General features: G+C 35.9%; 1 protein-coding gene across 1 annotated transcript in view; it reads left to right on the forward strand.

The window, feature by feature from the left end:
• Positions 1–19496, forward strand: part of pth1r (parathyroid hormone 1 receptor) — a 186672-nt gene extending 167176 nt beyond the window's left edge. Inside the window, exons 6-13 of the mRNA XM_022685349.2 lie at positions 2924–3110; positions 5324–5477; positions 11605–11665; positions 13332–13398; positions 13570–13664; positions 14695–14836; positions 14953–14994; positions 17980–19496. Coding sequence (XP_022541070.2) covers positions 2924–3110; positions 5324–5477; positions 11605–11665; positions 13332–13398; positions 13570–13664; positions 14695–14836; positions 14953–14994; positions 17980–18339 — 1108 coding nt within the window. The 3' untranslated portion in view covers positions 18340–19496. The remainder of the gene's footprint in view (positions 1–2923; positions 3111–5323; positions 5478–11604; positions 11666–13331; positions 13399–13569; positions 13665–14694; positions 14837–14952; positions 14995–17979) is intronic.
• Positions 19497–22228: the final 2732 nt, after the last annotated feature.

Raw genomic sequence — 22228 nt, forward strand, 5'->3', positions numbered from 1 at the left:
CTACCTACCTGTCTATCTACCTACCCATCTACCTACCTAACTACCTATCTACCTGTCTACCTACCTGTCTACCTACCTACACATCTACCTACCTACCTACCTGTCTACCTACCTACACATCTACCTACCTACCTACCTACACATCTACCTACCTACCCACCTACCTACCTACACATCTACCTACCTACCTATGCATCTACCTACCTGTCTACCTACCTACCCACCTACCTACCTAACTATCTACCTACTTACATACCTATCTACCTACCCATCTGCCTACCTACCCATCTACCTACCTGTCTACCTACCTACCTACCTGTCTACCTACCTGCCTACCTACCTACCTACCTGTCTACCTACCCACCTACCTACCTTACTATCTACCTACTTACCTACCTATCTACCTACCCATCTGCCTACCTACCCATCTGCCTACCTACCCATCTACCTACCTACCTACCTACCTACCTGTCTATCTACCTACCATCTACCTACCTAACCACCTATCTACCTGTCTACCTACCTACACATCTACCTACCTAACTACCTACCTACCTGTCTACCTACCTACACATCTACCTACCTACCTACCTACACATCTACCTACCTACCTACCTGTCTACCTACCTACCCACCTACCTATCTACCCATCTACCTACCTACCTATGCATCTACCTACCTACCTACCTACCTGTCTACGTACCTACCCACCTACCTACCTAACCATCTACCTACTTACCTACCTCTCTACCTACCCATCTGCCTATCTACCCATCTACCTACCTACCTGTCTGCCTACCTACCTACCTACCTACCATCTACCTACCTACCCATCTACCTACCTACCTACCTACCTGTCTATCTACCTACCCATGTACCTACCCATCTACCTACCTAACTACCTATCTACCTGTCTACCTACCTGTCTACCTACCTACACATCTACCTACCTACCTATCTACCTACCTGTCTACCTACCTACCCACCTACCTACCTAACCATCTACCTACTTACCTGTCTACCTACCTACCTGTCTACCTACCTACCTACCCACCTACCTACCTAACCATCTACCTACTTACCTACCTATCTACCTACCAATCTGCCTACCTACCCATCTACCTACCTACCTGTCTACCTACCTACCTGTCTACCTACCTACCTACCTATCTACCAACCTGTCTACCTACCTAGCTACCTAGCTGTCTACCTACCTACCTGTCTATCTACCGACCTACCTATCTACCTACCTGTCTACCTACCTACCTACCTACCTATCTACCTACCTGTCTACCTACCTACCTGTCTATCTACCGACCTACCTATCTACCTAGCTGTCTACCTACCTACCCACCTACCTACCTACCTACCCATCTACCTACCTACTTGTCTACCTACCTACCTGTCTACCTACCTACCTACCTATCTACCAACCTGTCTACCTACCTAGCTACCTAGCTGTCTACCTACCTACCTGTCTATCTACCGACCTACCTATCTACCTACCTGTCTACCTACCTACCTACCTACCTACCTATCTACCTACCTGTCTACCTACCTACCTACCTACCTACCTACCTATCTACCTACCTATCTGTCTACCTACCTACCCACCTACCTACCTACCTACCCATCTACCTACCTACTTGTCTATCTACCTGTCTATCTGTCTATTAATGGTAGTAATCTATGCTACAGTATATAGCATTGCTGTAAGTGGACCACCAGTGTGTATTAACCTGCATCATGAGCTGTCTCTGTCTTCTCATATCTGAATAAATTCTGCTCTTATATGTTGCATGCTTTAATGCAAAATATTTTAATGAAATAATTAACTTTATTTTATTTTGAATGAAGTTTTAATGACATTTATATCCAGAATGAAGCTCTACGAAATGAACAATATTAAATCAGGTGTGAACAACATGAACATCAGCACTCTTGTCGGATTTTAATATAATTCTGTATGATTTATTCTGAGATTAAGAGGAGATGGAGTAATTTAGAGTAGTTTAGAGTAGTTTAGAGTAGTTTAGAGTAATTTAGAGTAGTGTAGAGTAGTGTAGAGTAGTGTAGAGTAGTTTATAGTAGTTTAGAGTAGTTTAGAGTAGTTTAGAGTAGTGTAGAGTAGTTTATAGTAATTTAGAGTAGTTTAGAGTAGTTTAGAGTAGTTTAGAGTAGTTTAGAGTAATTTAGAGTAGTTTAGAGTAGTTAGAGTAATTTAGAGTAATTTAGAGTAGTTTAGAGTAGTTTAGAGTAGTTTAGAGTAATTTAGAGTAGTGTAGAGTAGTTTAGAGTAGTTAGAGTAATTTAGAGTAGTTTAGAGTAGTTTAGAGTAATTTAGAGTAATTTAGAGTAGTGTAGAGTAGTTTAGAGTAGTTTAGAGTAGTTTAGAGTAGTTTAGAGTAATTTAGAGTAGTTTAGAGTAGTTTAGAGTAGTGTAGAGTAATTTAGAGTAGTTTAGAGTAGTTTAGAGTAGTTTAGAGTAGTGTAGAGTAATTTAGAGTAATTTAGAGTAGTTTAGAGTAGTTTAGAGTAATTTAGAGTAATTTAGAGTAGTTTAGAGTAGTTTAGAGTAGTTTAGAGTAGTGTAGAGTAGTGTAGAGTAATTTAGAGTAGTTTAGAGTAGTTTAGAGTAGTTTAGAGTAATTTAGAGTAGTTTAGAGTAGTTTAGAGTAGTTTAGAGTAGTTTAGAGTAGTTTAGAGTAGTTTAGAGTAATTTAGAGTAGTTTAGAGTAGTTTAGAGTAGTTTAGAGTAGTGTAGGGTGTTTTTTTTGGAGGTTCTGCAGGCTCTGTGCTGAAGATGATGAAGAGGAAATAAAGTCATTATATAAACTCTCTGCAGACGATGTATTTTAGAGAAATGATTTAAGGTGGAATGATTGAATTTAAGGTGGACCTCTCTCTCTCTGTCTCTCTGCAGGCGGCTGCACTGTACGAGGAACTATATCCACATGCATCTGTTCGTGTCGTTCATGCTGAGGGCGATCAGTATCTTTGTGAAGGATGTGGTTTTATATTCTGGGGCGGTGCTGGAGGAAACAGAGCGAGTCACTGTGGAGGATCTGAAGTCCATCACTGAGGCTCCGCCCGCCAACAAGACCCAGTTTGTAAGTCTGTTATTAACGACACGCTTTCATACGTTACCATTCAAAACTTTACAATTACTGCTCAGAGCTTTCTCACTGTTCAAAAACACAAAAAATCTGAATTTTACAATGCAATAAAATGTAGAATAACTGTTAAAAAAGTGAGCAACGTCTAGAAATACATTTACAGATGCTAAAATCATTATTCAACAGAATCACTATTCTAATCTTACCCTCTTTACCACTTTACTATTAAGGTTTACAGAATCAAAGTTACAGAAAGTTTACAATCAAAGTTTAAAGGTTTACAAACATCGTTAATGTTTTAAAGGTTTACTATAACCAGTTAAAAAAATTACAATCATTGTTAAAAAGTTTACAGTCATCATTTAAAAGTTTACAGTTCTTATTGAAAAGTTTACAATCATTGTTCAAACGTTTACAGTTCCCATTCAAACGGTAACAATTCCCACTGAAAAAATTACAATCATTGTACAAAAGTTTACAATTCCAATTAAAAATAGTAAAATAATTCCCATTTAAAAGTTGTAGTTGTTGAAAAGTTTATAATTCCCATTTAAAAGTTTACAGTCATTGTTTAAAAAGTTTACAGTTCCCATTCAAAAGTTTAAAATTCCCACTGAAACATTTACAACCATTGTTCAAAAGTTTACAAATCACATCCCGTTTGAATTACCATTGAAAAGTTTTAAGAGTTTACCATAACCAGTCCAAAATTTAGAATTACTGTTTACAATCATTGTTCAAATTAAATTAATACAATACAATTAAAAAATGTAAAATAATTCCCATTTAAAAGTTGTAGTTGTTCAAAAGTTTACAGTTCCCATTCAAAATGTTACGATTCCTATTGAAAATTTTACAATCATTGTTGAAAAGGTTACGATTCCCATTCAAAAGTTTACAACAATTAAAAGTTTACAAGTTTAAGTTTACAATTAAACTTTAAAGGTTTACAATCACTGTTAAAGTTTAAAGAGTTTACCAAAACCAGTTAAAAAATTACAATCATTGTTAAAAAGTTTACAATCATTATTTAAAAGTTTACAGTTCCCATTTACGATGTTACAATTCCTATTGAAAAGTTTACAATCATTGTTCAAACGTTTACAGTTCCCATTCAAACGGTAAAATTTCCCACTGAAAAAATTACAATCATTGTACAAAAGTTTACAATTCCAATTAAAAATAGTAAAATAATTCCCATTTAAAATTTGTAGTTGTTCAAAAGTTTACAGTTCCCATTCAAAACGTTACAATTCCTATTGAAAATTTTACAATCATTGTTGAAAAAGTTTACGGTTCCCATTAAAAAAGTTTATTATTCCCATTTAAAAGTTTACAGTCATTGTTCAAAAGTTTACAATTCCCATCCTGTTTGAATTACCATTAAAAAGGTTACGATTCCCATTCAAAAGTTTACAACAATTAAAAGTTTACAATTCCCATTTAATAGTTAAAATTTTCATTATAACTGGTAAAACAATAATCAATTCTCATTGATACATAGTAGAATAACAGTTCAAAGGTTTATAATAACCATTCAAAACTTTACACTAGCTGATTAAAAGTTTACATTTTCCATTCATAAGTCTACAGCTACTGTTCTGAGGTTTACAGGCACCATTTAATAGTTTCAAGGCATGTGTCCACTAGCACTTAAGCCTCCACGAATCCTATTCATTTCAATGGAGAGAGCCGCCGCATGCTGCTCATCTATATTCAAATGAATTTATCCGCTGCGCTGGGTCCAGCCAATCAGTGAACAGCAGACTGCCACTTTACACACATACGAACCTCACACACATAAAATAACATTGCTGTTCCCGTAAATGAGCTGCTGGAGCTCCTTCACAGCGTCAACCAGCAGCTCAGCTTCCTCTGCTGAGAAGAGTTTGTTGGACACGTCCAGGTAGCTGCACCGTTACAATAGCAATCCACCAAAGACAGAGCTCACCTGATCTGCTCTTAAAGAGAATGATGAGCAACAGAGAGACGCTCTGATTGGTTTATTATTACACGTTACGCCCAAAACATGATTAACCACACCCATGATTAATTAAGAGAATTATTAGTACATGACTTTGTGCGTTTTTGAGCCACGCAAGGTGTACTTTTCCCATCGTTACGATAACAAAGACACACTGACACACCCTAAATCAAGCTGCAGAACTCAGTTTCAGTGTGATTGTGACTATTATGGTCTGTTGTAGGTGGGCTGTAAGATCGCCGTCACGCTCTTCCTTTACTTCCTGGCCACCAACTACTACTGGATCCTGGTGGAGGGGCTGTATCTGCACAGCCTTATCTTCATGACCTTCTTCTCCGACAGGAAGTACCTCTGGGGCTTCACTCTGATTGGTTGGGGTAAGCAAATCATACAGCCATATAAAAGGCGAGAGTTATGCTGTATATATGATTTATATATGATTTATTTCATGCATCATGTTAGTCTGATGTTCTGAGGCATACAGAGAGCTAACATTGCCACCCACTGTGGACACTAGGACTGCACAATATTGGAAAAAAAATGCCATTGCAAATGTCAAATCGCAATATTAAACAATGCAGGGCCCATGACGTCACCAGCCCTGAATCCCCCCCCCCCCTCGCGCGTTGTCTTATGTCTAGACTGATCAAAAGCTGAGTCAGCGCTGAGTTCTCAAAACCTGAGAAAAAAAGCAAAACCACAGTAATCGGCCCTTTAATCGGGCATTTCAATTACTTTTTAAAAGGTAAATAAGAGCGTATGTTTGTTTTTCTGCGATTAAAAGTGTGAATTCAGCTGTAACTGGAAATATCTGTGCTGCTAAACTGTGCTGGACTGAGACGCACAGCTTTCCACACCTGCTCACGTTTACAAGCACGTGCCCAACCATGTGGATGAAGGTCATGCAGTTACCTTGTGCAGTTTACTTCTAAACCACCCCCCTCCCTTATGCTTCTCAGGCAGCAGCAGCCTGTCACTCACACAGACACAGAGACAGCGCTGTGTATCTACTTCTTGTGACAAGAATTAAAAAATTGAAACATGATATGTCCTGCAATGTGACTATATTGTGCATGCCCACACCGGCTTCTGGCTGGAATTGTCCATGTGTAACAGCTGGGCAACTCGGCAGAAATCATCCATACATCCATATTTAATGTTGTAGACATGATATCATTTCCTGTCACATATCAGTGTTATTATTTGGTTGCTTTCCTTCAGGTGTTTTTTGTTTTTTTTTGTCGTAGTGCCATTTTAATGTTAAAAACAGTAGCTGGTCTATAATTGGTCAATGTATTTTCAATGTATTTTTTATAGTTGGTCATATAAAATTCATTTTCCTCTCTTTAAGTCAATAATAATGTAGAGAAACTTATCAAATGCATTGTTTTTTTTTTTTAAATGAATGAATATAAAATGTATAATATAGTCAAAACTATCTGCTCACCCATCCAAATCAGATTACTGAATCAAAATTTAATTTCCATTAAAAGATAATACGTTTTTTTCCTTCTCCTGTAGAGTTTTCCATTTTTTCCATTCATATTTCTGATAATAACCAGCCAAATCCACACTATTAAGACTAGAATATAGCTTATATACCTTTGTATTAATGTGAAATACACGAATAAGACATATCAAGGTTGTATATTCATTTATATTTACGCTATTTTGTCAAAATTGTTCTCTCACCCATCCAAGTCTCTGAACCCAGGTGTTCCTGAATCTCTTCCGTGTTCACAGGTGTATAATAATAAAAAGCAGTAGCTAGGCATGCTGGGATTGCTTCTACAAACATATTAGTGAAAGAGTGGGTCTCAGGCTCAGGTGGTACCGTGTGATAGGATGCAGCAACTGTGCAACAACAAGTCCAGTCGTGAAATTTCATCACTACTTACTACTAAATATTCCATAGCCAACTGTCAGTGATGATGTAACACAGTGGAAGAGACTGGGAACGACAGCGACTCTCTGTGTGCTCTGTCAGTTTAAAATAACAGAGCGAGGTCAGCGGATGCCTCTTTAACCTGGCTGTAGGGTTGTGTGGTAGTAAGGAAAAATTATGCTGCCAATTTTGCAATATAAATCACAGTATTAAAAAAAAAACAATCCATACTCTTTCCTGTTCCATGACTTTTGGCTCCTGCAGTATACTGCTGCAGATGTCCATGTTGTAACTGGCCACGTTTAGATGAGTGAAGCTGTTTAAATTCAGTCTTTCTGCAGAAGTTTCTCCTCCGCTGTCGCGTCGGCTAATTCCAGGTTGTGTGACTTTCAGACAGAGACTTTAATGTTCTCTGAAACAGGATTTAAAGCTTTTTTAAAAAGCGTTTCTTCTGACTTCAAAGCAAATTAACACTCTGATCTTGTCGTATCGTCTCGACGGCTATAAGGAAGAGCGGGTGCTTCTGAAGATCAGCTCCTACAGAGCTCTTATCTCCACCTATCTCTGCATCCGAGAGAAGAACACACGCATTAATACTGAGAACCTGACGCAGAGCAGACCTTCAGCTACAATACGTGAGAATAAAGAGACTGACAGTAATTACAGTGATTTGTGCAGGGCGTGGGGTCACGCGCGCTTCAGGAGAGGCTTTGTTAAACTGCTGTGTTTAAAATGTGATGTTTTAAAGCTCTAGTGATGGGAGGATGAAGATGAGCAGGAGGAAGAGCAGATATGGAGATCTGATGGTCGTCACGGCGCCTGCATTGTACACACTGTGCGGAGTGTGTGTGCACAGCGCATACAATGTGGATGCTGTGGGACCAGTTCACACCAGCAGACCTACTGGAAACCAGTTCATCTTATTTTAATACCCTGTAATAATCATATCACGTGAATCATAACCAGTTTACCACAGTGTTAAACACAGCTGTTCCTAATGAAGTGGCAAATCCTGCAAGGGAAAGCTCAAGTTATAGGTGTTTCTAATAAAGTGGCCTTTTTTTTTTTTTTTTTTTTAGGTATTTCTATTAATGTGTCCAGTTTAATAGGTGTTTCTATTAATGTGGCCAGTAGGTGTTTTAGTAGGTGTTAGTAGGTGTTTCTAATAAATTGGCCAGGTTTGTAGGTGTTTCTGATAATGTGGCAAGTAAGGGAGAACGCTTATTATTGGTGTTTCTAATAATGTGTCCAGTTATTAGGTGTTTCTGATAAAGTGGCCAGTGAGTTGACCCAGAAGGTAATAAGTAAATTTTTTAGTAGATGTTAGTATGTGTTTCTAATAATGTGGCCGGATTAATAGGTGTTTCTAATAATGTGGCCAGCAGGTGTTTTAGTAGGTGTTAGTAGGTGTTTCTAATAATGTGGCCAGTAAGTGGAAACACAATGTAGTTGTTAGGTGTTTCTGATAAAGTGGCCAGTTTAGTAGGTGTTTCTGATAAAGTGGCCATTGAGTTGAACCAAAAGGTTACAAAAAGGTGTTAGTAGGTGTTTCTAATAATGTGGCCGGAGTAGTAGGTGTTTCTGATAAAGTGGCCAGTTTAGCAGGTGTTTCTGATAAAGTGGCCAGTGAGTTGACCCAGAAGGTAATAAGTAGATGTTTAGTAGATGTTAGTAGGTGTTTCTAATAATGTGGCCGGATTAATAGGTGTTTCTAATAATGTGGCCAGTAGGTGTTTTAGTAGGTGTTAGTAGGTGTTTCTAATAATGTGGCCAGTAAGTGGAAACACAATGTAGTTGTTAGGTGTTTCTGATAAAGTGGCCAGTTTAGTAGGTGTTTCTGATAAAGTGGCCATTGAGTTGAACCAAAAGGTTACAAAAAGGTGTTAGTAGGTGTTTCTAATAATGTGGCCGGATTAATAGGTGTTTCTAATAATGTGGCCAGTAGGTGTTTTAGTAGGTGTTAGTAGGTGTTTCTAATAATGTGGCCAGTAAGTGGAAACACAATGTAGTTGTTAGGTGTTTCTGATAAAGTGGCCAGTTTAGTAGGTGTTTCTGATAAAGTGGCCATTGAGTTGAACCAAAAGGTTACAAAAAGGTGTTAGTAGGTGTTTCTAATAATGTGGCCGGATTAATAGGTGTTTCTAATAATGTGGCCAGTAGGTGTTTTAGTAGGTGTTAGTAGGTGTTTCTAATAATGTGGCCAGTGAGTGGAAACACAATGTAGTTGTTAGGTGTTTCTGATAAAGTGGCCTGGTTAGTAAGTGTTTCTGATAAAGTGGCCAGTGAGTGGAAACACAATGTAGTTGGTAGGTGTTTCTGATAAAGTGGCCGGAGTAGTAGGTGTTTCTGATAAAGAGGCCAGTTTAGTAGCTGTTTCTGATAAAGTGGCCAGTGAGTTGAACCAGAAGGTTACAAAAAGGTGTTAGTAGGTGTTTCTAATAATGTGGCCAGTAGGTGTTAAGCCAGGCGGACACTGTGCGATTTTAGCCCGATTTTAAGCCCGATCTGGTCGGATGCGACTGAATTTCATGATCGGCCGAATTTTAGCTTGATCGTGCGTCGTTTGTCGTGCAGTGTGAGAGGGGAAGCGATGTCCGATTAATTGCCCATACGAGCTGCGAATGAGCAGTCGGAGGCGACCAGGGATTTCTGACATGCCAGAAATTTTGGTCGCTTGTCTCACAGTGTGAGCTATTTTGCGGGCCGATTTCTTAACGTCACGACCTGTTTTCCCAAAAATCTGCACAGTAACTATAAATAATTATAAGTCATATTTATTTCTGTCAGTTATAATGATTTATATTTATGTTCGGTACACAGACTTATAGCTTAATATATCAGACACAGGCATTCTGCTGTTTAAGAATTTCAACAGATGCTTATTCTCAGTCAATAGCTGGAGTTTTTGAAAAGAAAAATTAAAAGAGAAAATATCTTTGACAAACATAAATTTATTTTATTTCACTTTGCTATTATATCTGAAAAATAAAGCACATTAGCCTCTGGTGCTGCCCGTCAATTATATAAAACTTAAAACATGCACAGAAATATAAAGCTATATTTTATAATTCGTTTCTTTTCGCCAGGGCAAATTTATTAAAATTATAAATATGTTAATTTATTAATTAAAAAGTGCTCCAGAATATTAGCCACGCAAAACAAGCTTAGCGCAGCGCGTGGCATTGCGCGCGGCATTGCCCGCATAATAACCTATGTCTTCTAAAATAAACGTTTTAATAAATAAGGTCGGAGAAGTGTAGTAAAATTAGTGCTATTAAACTTACTAAAGCTAATAAATGTAATTAATCAAGATAAATCAGACAAAATGCGCTGCGCCTCTCTCTCGCTCTCTTTCGCAGCGCTGAGCTGAATTCAGCGCGAGGCTACAGAAACTCAGTTCAGTTGAATAAAAATAAGTAAGGGCCTGTAAGTACAAGCAAAGGACCTGTAAGTAAATATAGTCAAATATAAAGAATAGTTTGAGGTTTTGGTGAGCTGTTTTCATGATTTGAAACTGAAACTAACTGAAACTTTGATTATTCTGCAGAAAGCCTGGGTTATTTTAAACTAATTTTTAATGAGTTTATATTTTATATTTTTTATTTATTCATTTTAATTATTTTTCTTCTTTTATTAATCAAATCATTAAATATATATCTTCATAAGATATAATTTTTTTACCTTTTATGTCAATTTTTATGATCTTTTTTTAAGATCCTATTTTTCCTTTTTTACGTATATATTTTATTCGTCTATAATAAATGTCAGTTTTTATTCCTATTTTTTATATATATTTTTAATCCCTTTTAAACTGTTAATGCTCAGCGGCACTGTAAATGAGGGTCCCTATCCAGTGTGAATAACCGATTGCTTGTTTAATATTCAGTGTTGCAAAACCAGTTTTTACATAAACAATAAACAGAATAAAAAATACAATTATTTTATTTTATTTAAGCTGCTGGTGTTTCTTTCGCAACCTGACGCGCAGTCATTTTTCTATGCGCTCTCCTTCTGTAAAACGGACAACCCGTAGAGTCCACGTCGCCTCAGCCACCTGCGAGTCCATGTACGTCTCTTCCGTGGACTTTCAGCGCACAACAGGGCACAAATAAGAAAGCGCTTTCTTTTGCAAGGCGTTGTGTTCAAGCGAGAGTTTGTACGCAAAGAAAGCTCCGCCTACGGCTGCGTTTAGACGTGCAGTGTAAGCTCCCCCGTCGCAGCAGGTCAGTCGGACCGTACAGTGTGTGCAGATGAATCGCAGGCGTTGTTCATACACGACAAACGATTCAAACGTGCTGTTTGAGCTCTCCAGAACGCATCCGATTAAAAAAATCGCACAGTGTCCGCCTGGCTTTAGAAGTTGTTCCTAATAATGTGGCCAGTGAGTGGAAACACAATGTAGTTGGTAGGTGTTTCTGATAAAGTGGCCAGTGAGTAGAAACACAATATAGTAAGTAGCTGTTTTTAATAAGGTGGCCTGGTTAGTAGGTGTTTCTGATAAAGTGGCCAGTGTGTGTAAGGTCTAAAGTACAGGGGTTTCTGATAAAGTGGCCAGTGCGAGGCTGTGGAGGTTGTGATTGGTCGGGGCAGTGGAGATAAAGCTGTGTTATTTATTGCAGGAGTTCCGGCCATGTTTGTGACGGTCTGGGCGAGTGTGCGAGCCACTCTCGCCGACACTGAGTGAGTGTTTCATTTATCACACACACACACACACACACACACACACACACACACACACACACACACACACACACACACACACACACATACACACACACACACACACAGGCTGTTGAATAGCTGTCAGATGAGGGTGTCTCTGCAGTATTGATGGGGTGTGTTTGGTGAGCAGTGAAAGTGATCGATTCTCACTGTGAGATAAATCATATTAAAGTTCAGATCTTTTTATATAAGAGTGATAAAATACAGATTCACTGTTTCTGTATGAGTCTCTGAAATTTCATACATTTCCACGACTTAAGTGAGTATATGTGTACAACACTAATGTACTGTACCAGTCAAAAGTTTGGAAACATCTTCTCAATTCACTTTATTTTATTTTATTTATTTATTTTTTGTAAAAATAAATACATCCAGACTATGAAGGAACCCATAAGACATGCTCTTATCTGGGGAGCTGTTTGTTAACTTGTGGTTTCTGAGACTTATAACTCTGCTTAACTTATCCTGTTCAACAGAGGAAACTTGCGGTAACACTTCCTATGAACCCTGTATTCATAATGTATTATTAATGCATTTATAATGCATTATATGACATGCATAATACCTTATAATGACTGTAATACTGATAATCTGTATAATAACTCATAAGTACTTACAGTGACAATTATATCACATTATAAACTACAAGGTATAAGGTATAAGGGTTTATAAAGAAAGAGCTTATAATGCCTTATAATATCTGTTCATAAGATCATTGTACAATGTAGTGTTGTAATGCACTATAACACATATTTGGTATATTTTGGTATAATGCATTATAATATGCAGCTATGATTTCTCAAATTAAGCTTTGTTTTGAGTGCATAACACATTATAAAGCCTTATATAGAGTCATTACTGACTTTAAGTGAAGTGAATTTTCATATGCTTTTTAAACATGAAGTAAATTTTATTATGCCTCACTGGAATGTCTTTACAGTAATGACTGTATATAAGGCTTTATAATGTGTTATGCACTTATATAAAAGCTTAATTTGAGAAATCATAGCTGCATATTATAATGCATTATACCAAAATATACCAAATCTGTGTCATAGTGCATTACAACACTACATTGTAAAATGTTCTTATGAACAGATATTATAAGGCATTATTATTAAGTCCTTTCTTTATAAACCCTTATACTTGTAGTACATATAAGCTATTATACAGGCTTATTACAGTCATTATAAGGTATTATGCATGTCATATAATGCATTATAAAGGCATTTATAATACATTATGAATACAGGGTTCATAGGATGTGTTAGTGAAACTTTTACTCTTCCATTCCTGGAGTGGTCCTGATGAGTGCCAGTTTCATCATTATAAAGTTTTTTTTTTCTTTTCGGTTTGACTGACCTTAATTTTTTCTTAAAGTCATTTTTTTTTTCATAATCTGGATTCGAACATTACTCAAATATTCACTATTCACTGTATACCTGTAACTCTACCTCTTCACTACTTTACTTTAACTGATGCTCTCAAACACTTTATTAAGAGACAAGAAATTCAAGTAATTAACTCTTGATGAGTTCAGCACAGCTGTTAACTGAAATCCTGAATTCCAGGAGACTCTACCTCATAAAACTGACTGAGAAAATGTTATTGTCTCTTGGGACAGGTGTTGGGATCTAAGTGCAGGAAATCTGAAATGGATCGTTCAGATCCCCATTCTCACAGCTATAGTGGTGAGTTTATGTATTTTTTATTTTATTTTATTTTATTTTATTTTGTAATTAAATTGCACTTCACTGCTCTTAAACCCATGTACCATGAACATATAAGTAATGTAATAATTGTATTTTTAATATTTAAATCAGTGTATTTTGTCTGTATTCTATTCTCTTCTCTTTCTGAAGGTAAATTTCTTGCTGTTCTTGAATATAATTCGAGTTCTGGCGACGAAGCTGAGAGAGAGTAACGCAGGAAGGTGTGACAGCAGACAGCAGTACAGGTAAAAATATATACTTAAAAAATAAAGTCATATATTTTCTTTTCTTTATTGTTAAAAAATAAGCCTTTGTTTGAGGCTCTTTAGCAATATCTTAACCAAGTAGAGCACTCTGAGATATACTGCTATTTAAAATATATATATATATATATATATTTTAAACTATCATGTATAAAATATATTTAAAAAAAAGTTGCAGATGAGTGAAGATCTAACATAAATATACATGTTTTCTTTTTTTTTAATTTAAGTAGATTTAGCAAGATATTTGTGTATATCTAATACATTGCATGCTTTTTTTTAAACACTGATTTAGCTAATTGTTTAAGTAAAATGAATGTTATCTGAATATTGAATACAGTTATTCTATAAACTACTGACAGTCAAAATAAGAAAAAAGATGCAGTGTTGCTTTCAAACCTCAAATAATGCAAAGAACACAAGCACATATTCATTAGGAAACAATAACACTAACGTTTTAAAAGTTCAGAAATCATGCTTTCATGCATACTTATCATGCACCATGCTCTCCTCCACCAGTCTTACACACTGCTTTTGGGTGACCTTGTGCCACTTCTGGCACAAAAAAAAAAAAAATCAAGCTTCTCAGCTCTTGTCAGATTACATTTCAGAGGTTTTTAATATGGGGTTCAGTTCTGGAAATTGAGCATCAACTTATTTAAATGTTAGTAAGCAACAGCAGGAGGATTTCTAGTGACCTACAAAAAGAATGGCAAATCATAGCTGGGGTGAAGAGCATGGAAAGAAAAGTTGGAAATATAATATTTCAGAAAGAGAGGCAGGATTTAAGTCATGTAAAGCTAGCAAAAGCTCTACATCCATGAAAAGCTGAGGTTTGGTCGATAAAGGACTAGACTAAGATCATCTTCTCTGATGGGTCCAGTTTTTTTACTGGGAAATCTGGTGGAAGATGCTTCAGATTTGTCTTTTCTCGGCTGTTTTGTATTAGTGAGTGAATATAATGGATGGAATCTGTATTTATTGATGAGTATTGGTGTTTTTCCTCCTGCAGGAAGCTGCTGAAGTCCACGCTGGTCCTGATGCCGCTGTTCGGCGTTCACTACATCGTCTTCATGGCCATGCCGTACACCGAGGTGTCGGGGATTCCGTGGCAGATCCAGATGCATTACGAAATGCTCTTCAACTCCTTCCAGGTATTGCGTTAAACTCTGGCGCGCTGCCAGGTGACACTTTTATCACAGGATGTATCATAAAGCAGCTCTTTTATATCTCTGATCTGATCACTGATGTCTCCTTTTATCTTCCGCAGGGCTTCTTTGTTGCTATTATCTACTGCTTCTGTAACGGAGAGGTAAGATCATCTCCTCACAGATATATATATATATATATATCAGTCAGTCATCCCCTAACAACCTGCAGAATTATCTTCATTATTCACACATGTTAGATACTGTACATAATAAATATCAATATTTAAACATTTACTTTTAATGACAAAAAAAATTAATTGTTGGTGGAAACTGAGACATTTGAGTGAAGTAGATTCAAGATTCAAAGAGTTTATTGTCATATGTACAGTACAGAAACGGGTTTCAGTGTACAATGAAATTCTTTCTTTGCTCTTCGCCAAGAATGCCAAATAGAAGATAGAAAAAGTGCAAAAAAAATACAATAAGGTTATAAATATTAAACTAATTGTCAAAGACATAAAAAAAATAAAAGTTACTTAAGCAAAGAAATGTCTAAAAAAAGTACAAGTGCGAAATAATGCAGTTATGGACATTAACTATATATTATTAGAAAAAGATTAACAGTAAAGTGACGGCTGCAATGTAAACATGTTGAAGTAAAGTGCAGGGTTATTCCTGAGTTGTGTTCAAGAGTCTGATCGCAGGGTTATACCTGAGGTGTGTTTAGAGTCTGAAGGCAGGGTCATTCCTTAGGTGTGTTCAAGAGTCTGATGGCCGTGGGGAAGAAACTGTTCTTTAACCTGGTGGTCTTGCATTTTACACTTCTGTACCTCCGGCCTGAGGGCAGAAGTGTGAACAGTCCATGCTGGGGGTGGGTAGAGTCTTTGAGGATGGATGCAGCTCTCCTGTGGACTCTGTGGTGGTAGATGCTCTGCAGGGAGGGCAGTGGAGTCCTGACGATCTTCTCGGCAGTCTTCACCACTCTCTGCAGACGTTTGCGCTCTGCCACAGTCGTGCTGCCGTACCACACGTAGAGTTAGATACTGTAAATGACCAGACTTGATTTCTCAGCGTAGTAGATTTAGAATAATTATGGTGTAGATTAGGTGCTGAATTATTCATAGTGGATGCGTAATCATTTATTATATATTATATACTGAACAACTGATTAATATTCAGTAATTAATAATCAGTAATTAATATTTTATAGCAGCTACTAAACAATCAACAGTAATTACTAAATAATTCAGAGAGTAATTATTATTTATTCACAGTGTATACTGAATCATTTAAAATATGTACTGAATAATTCAGAATAGTTACTATATCTAATTATTCTTGTATTTTTAATGACTGATAATGAATACTAAGATTAGTTGTAATACATACTATATAATAAAGTAGAAAGCGAATAATTCATTAGATACTGAAACAAGTAGAATTTATAGGCAGTAATTAATAATCAAATAGGTTACTGTATAATTCATTGTAGATACTGGATATTTCATAGTGGATACTGTATTACTCACAGTAGTTACTAAATAATTCATAGTGCATATTCAATCACTAATAGTTGTTACTAAATAATTCATACTGGTTACTGGATTACGTATAATAGTTACTAAATAATTCATAGTGGAGAATGAATTAAAAAGAAACAAGTAGTTACTAAATAATTCATACTGGATATTGGACACTGAATCATTCATAGTAGTTGCTGAATAAACCATACTGAATATTGGATCACTCATAGTATTTACTCCTCGTAGTTACTGAATAATTCATACTGGATACTGGATCACATGTAATTGTCACTAAATAATTCATAGTGGACACTGAATCTAATAGTAGTCACTGAATAAATCATACTGGATATTGGATCACTAGTATTAATTACTAAATAATTCATAGTGGAGACTGAATCACTAATAGTAGATACTGAATAATTCATACTGGATACTGGATCACTCATAGTAGTTACTAAATAATTAATTGTGGATACCTATTTACTAATAGTACATACTGAATAATTCATAGTGGATAGTGAAGTATTTATAGTAGTTACTGAATAATTCATACTGGATACTGGATCACCCATAGTTGTTACTCATAATAGTTACTGAATAATACAGACTGGATACTGGATCACTCATTGTAGTTACTGAAGAATTCATACTGGATACTGGAGCACCCATAGTAGTTACTAAAAAATAAATAGTGGATACTGATTTACCCATAGTAGTTACTGCATAATTCATAGTGGATACTGAATTACTCATAGTAATGACTAAATAATTCAAATAATTCAATAATTCCTCACTCGTGATAATTACTAAATAATAAATAGTGGATACTGATTTACCCATAGTAGTTACTGAATAATTAATTTTGGATACTAAATTACTCATAGTAGATACTGAATAATTCATAGTGGGTACTAAAGGAAACATTGTAGTTACTATGTTCTTGAAGAATACTTCATTGAAGTTACTGAATTGATCATTTTTACAGTTGGTACTGATTTATTATAATTACTAAATAGTTTACAGGAGTGGATTCTGAATAACTGTTGTATTAGTTACCTTAACTGAAGGGTTCAGTAATATTAAAATTGTTTTTATTGAGTTTTTATTGGCAGTTTTGTAAAAAGGAAGTTTTTTGTTGAGCTGCAAGAGGTTTATCATGGTTTAGAGCAGTGTGAGGATGGTTGTGGAAGTTATGTTATATAGTTATATAATGTTATATTGTGAATGTGATGGTAAAGGTTATGTTATATTGTTATATAGTTATATAATGTTATATTGTGAATGTGATGGTGAATGTTATGTTATATTGTTATATTGTTATATAATGTTATATTGTGAATGTGATGGTGAATGTGATGGTGAATGTTATGTTATATTGTTATATATAGTTATATAATGTTATATTGTGAATGTGATGGTAAAGGTTATGTTATATTGTTATATAGTTATATAATGTTATATTGTGAATGTGATGGTAAAGGTTATGTTATATTGTTATATTGTTATATAATGTTATATTGTGAATGTGATGTTATATTGTTATATATAGTTATATAATGTTATATTGTGAATGTGATGGTGAATGTTATGGTGATAACTGTGGTTGTGGCCGGTGTTCAGGTGCAGGCGGAGATTAAGAAGTCGTGGAGCAGGAGAACGCTGGCGCTGGACTTTAAGAGGAAAGCTCGCAGCGGCAGCAACACCTACAGTTACGGGCCCATGGTGTCTCACACCAGCGTGACCAACGTGACGGCCCGCGGGCCCCTGGCCCTCCACCTCACCACGCGGCTGGGGCCCGTCACCAACGGCCACCGGAACCTCCCCGGCTACGTGAAGAACGGCTCGGTCTCAGAACAGTCCATCCCCTCCTCCGGCCAGGAGCTCCACCTCCAGGAGGAGGACACGTCCAAGAGCGTCCAGGAGGACAGCAAAGCCACGCCCCCTCCACTGGTGGAGGAGGAGAGGGAGACGGTCATGTGACCCTCGGCGCTTCGGGCGAGGTCACGTGACCCTGGAGCTTCAGTTGAGATCATGTGACCCTGAAAACTTACAATTGAGTCACGTGACTCCAGGAGCTTCATTTCTGGTCATGTGACTCCAGGAGCTTCAGCTAAGGTCATGTGACTCGGAGAGCTTCAACTAAGGTCACGTGACTCTAAGAAATTACGGTTGAGGTCATGTGACTCCAGGAGCTTCATTTCTGGTCATGTGACTCCAGGAGCTTCATTTCTGGTCATGTGACTCCAGGAACTTCATTTTTGGTCACGTGACTTGAGGAGCTTCAACTAAGGTCATGTGACTCAGAGAGCTTCACTTAAGGTAATGTGACTCCAGGAGCTTCATTTCTGGTCATGTGAATCCAGGAACTTCATTTCTGGTCATGTGACTTATGCAGATTCAGATGTGACTCATAGAGCTTCAGGAACTTTGGTATTGGTCGTATGATCACATGGGCTTCAACGGAGGTCATGTGACTCTGGAAGCTTCAGCTTAAGTCGATGGTTGTTGAGTGTGTGTGTGTGTGTGTGTGTGTGTGCGAGAGTGTGTGTGTGTGTGTGTGTGTGTGTGTTTGAGATAACGAGTGCGAGCAGAGCCTTCATATCTCAGGATGTCCTCTCAGATTAGCTGGATTTGATGATCTGTAGCTAAGCGCTAACGGCGTGAAGCCGGTCTCTCAGAACTCTGGACGCCGGGGCGACTTCACGAGCAGCGATTGGAGGACAAAAAAAGACTTATTTTTCTTTTCTTTTCCCAAAAAAATGTTGCAGATTTCTGTAACACTAATATGTAATATACTGTACGTGTTTTTGAATATGTGGCGCTTTTTTTTTTTGTTTGTTTTTGTTTTTTTTGAAGGATAAATTTGCAAAGGAAATTCATCTCATCTTCATTAAGTAGAGCATCGATCAGCTTTTAATGCTAATGCTAATTCTGATTCTGGTTAAACTCGGATGTGAGAAATTCAATGTGAGTTCAAGTCAGATTTCCTGAGGGCGTGATGGAAAAGCCTCAGAAAAACCCAACTTTAAAATCCAAGATGGCTGCCAAGAACATTAGCAGCAGTAAGATCAGTATTATAATACAGTTTATTTTCACTACTGTCTCATTAGTGTCTCATTAAATCAGTCTTAATCACATTACTGTCCAATTTCTCTCTGTGGACATGCTTCCATAGCATTTGGGGACACAAAATAGCATATACAGTACCAGTCAATAGTTTGGACACATCTTAAATTCAGTGTTTTTTTTTTTTAATTATTTTAAAAGTGTTCAACAAACCAGAATATGTTAAGAAAAGATAAAAATGACGATCAATTGCAGTCACTGCAAAGACCATCAAAAGTATATTGATGAAGAAACTGGCACTCATCAGGACCAGTTACCAGCCTCAGAAATTACAGAGTATTTTGGTTTAACACTTTTAATTTACTACATGATTCCTTAATATTAAATGAGAATGTTTGTCCAAACTTTTGACTGGTACTGTATTCACTTGACAATCACACTGACAATGTCAATCCATCCCAACCCAACGTAATGCCATTAAATACATATTTTTTTGTTTGTTGAATCTACGTTCCATTTTAGTTGAAAGTTAAACGTCTTTAAGTCCTTTTCGCAAAAATCTGTTCAACTTTACAATTTAAATAGACGTATTTTCAACTTTCGCTTTCAAACAAAATGAGCCAAAATAAGGATATACTGTAGTTTTGGGTGGAAACCTGGAACAATGCTAATGATGCTAACCATGCTAATGATAATCTGGGACATAAAAAATGGGCAATATTAAACCTGCTACCTCTAAAACCCTGACTTTTTTTGTTAAACTCCAGTTTCTTTATCTAACTGTTCAGATTTTTGAGATTAAATGGAAAACAGCCTCATTTTTCGACCCTACTAAAAAATCTAAGGTACAACCGATGTTTTGCTCTGGAGCTTCAAGACTACGTTCACAGTGTTTCTTCTGAAATTATAAGGGTATTTAAAGAGTTTATCCTGCTTTTGTTGGAGTAACTGCCTCTACCATCCTAAAAACACTTTTTAAATAGATTTTGGCACATTGCTGTGAGGATTTGGTTGCATACAGCAACAAAAGAGAAGTAAAAACAGGAAGTTGGATGCTGGAATCTCTGAAATTCTGAATTAGCAGTTTTTTTTTACTTCTGGAAAGGCTTTACCCCAGTTGTTGGAACATTGCTGTGAGGAGCATTTGATTGCATTCAGCCTTTTGAGCAGCTTTTGTGAGATTAGGCACTGATCATGAAAAAAAAAAACTATAATTAAAGGTGCTTATAGAAGAAGAACCATTTAGAGAGATGATTATGAGTCTCAAGAACCTTTAATTTGGTAAAAAAAAATAAAATTAAAAAAAAAACTTAAAATCAAGTAAAGGTTCTTCATACTCTCACATTTCTATAGTAAATATGGCTCTTTTTGGTGCTAAAAGTGGTTCTTTTGTGACATTGCTCATGTTTACTATATAGTAAAGTAGCGTAAAGTATTGGATGGAACTCAATAACTGCTTTAAAGCTTAATTCTGGGGGTTTACACAGAATATGCAGCTGCTGAATATAAAAAAAAATCCTAAACATTTTGTTTTGCTGATATTTTGATCAAATCACAACCAGCTGGGATGTTAAAAATGTTCAGTAAATATTTTTAATTCATAGTGTTTTTTTTTTTGTACCACTTTACATTAAGACAACTCTTACATAGTTTGTAAATGATTCATAAAGGAGCTTATTAATGATCATTAATAACTTATATATGCTTTAGGGTAGATAATATAGAATGTCATTATAGCCATTTAATATGTGAGTATGTACACCACATGGTCATTACTGATCACATTGATTATAATCTGGGTAGTTAATGAAGCTTAATTGAGTTGATTAAGCGTATTAACAATATGGTAATATGCCAAGTTTAATGCAGACAACCGGAAAATACGAAAATACAAAGTACCAGTAGAAATACATGTGGGATCATCAGTATTGCGCTGAATATTTTAGCTTTAAAAGTTTTTTTTTTTTAATGTATTTGCAAGTATTTAAAATCTTATTAATTAATGACTATGAATAAACTCCTTTATAAACCGTTTATAATGGCAGTTTTAGGTTTTAAGGTGGTTCCGCTTAAAAAAACAAAGACAAAATACACTAAGGCTATACTAATCAAGCTATACTAATGAATAATTAGTATTAATGAATTAAAACTAATTAAAAATTCATTATTAATAACAATGCTGAAAAATTGGCGATTTTTTTTTATTTTTATTTTTTGTTTAATTTAGTTTTCAGAAATAAATATGGGATCATTAGTGTTGCACTGAATATTTTAGCTTTAAAAGTGTTTTTAATGTATTTGCAAGTATTTAAAACCCAATTAATGACTATGAATAAACTCCTTTATAAACCGTTTATAATGGCAGTTTTAGGTTTTAAGGTGGTTCCGCTTAAAAAAAAAAAAAGAAGACAAAATACACTAAGGCTATACTAATCAAGCTATACTAATGAATAATTAGTATTAATGAATTAAAACTAATTAAAATTCATTATTAATAACAATGCTGAAAATTTGGCAAATTTTTAGTTTACTTTAGTTTTCAGAAATAAATATGGGATCATCAGTATTGCCCTTTCTATTTTTGTTAAAAAAATATTAAAACCTAATTAATAACTAATAAATAAACTCCTTTATAAATCATTTCTAATGGGAGTTTTCGGTTTTAAGGTGGTTCCACTTAAAAAAAAAAAAAAAAGGCAAGACAAAATGAACTAAAATTTCATTAATAATAATGGTGAAAAATTTACCAACATTGTTCATTTTTGTTTAATTTATTTTTCTGAAATAAATGTGGGATCATCAG

Source organism: Astyanax mexicanus, chromosome 8 (assembly GCF_023375975.1).
Source record: "Astyanax mexicanus isolate ESR-SI-001 chromosome 8, AstMex3_surface, whole genome shotgun sequence".
NCBI classification, from domain to species: domain Eukaryota; kingdom Metazoa; phylum Chordata; class Actinopteri; order Characiformes; family Acestrorhamphidae; genus Astyanax; species Astyanax mexicanus.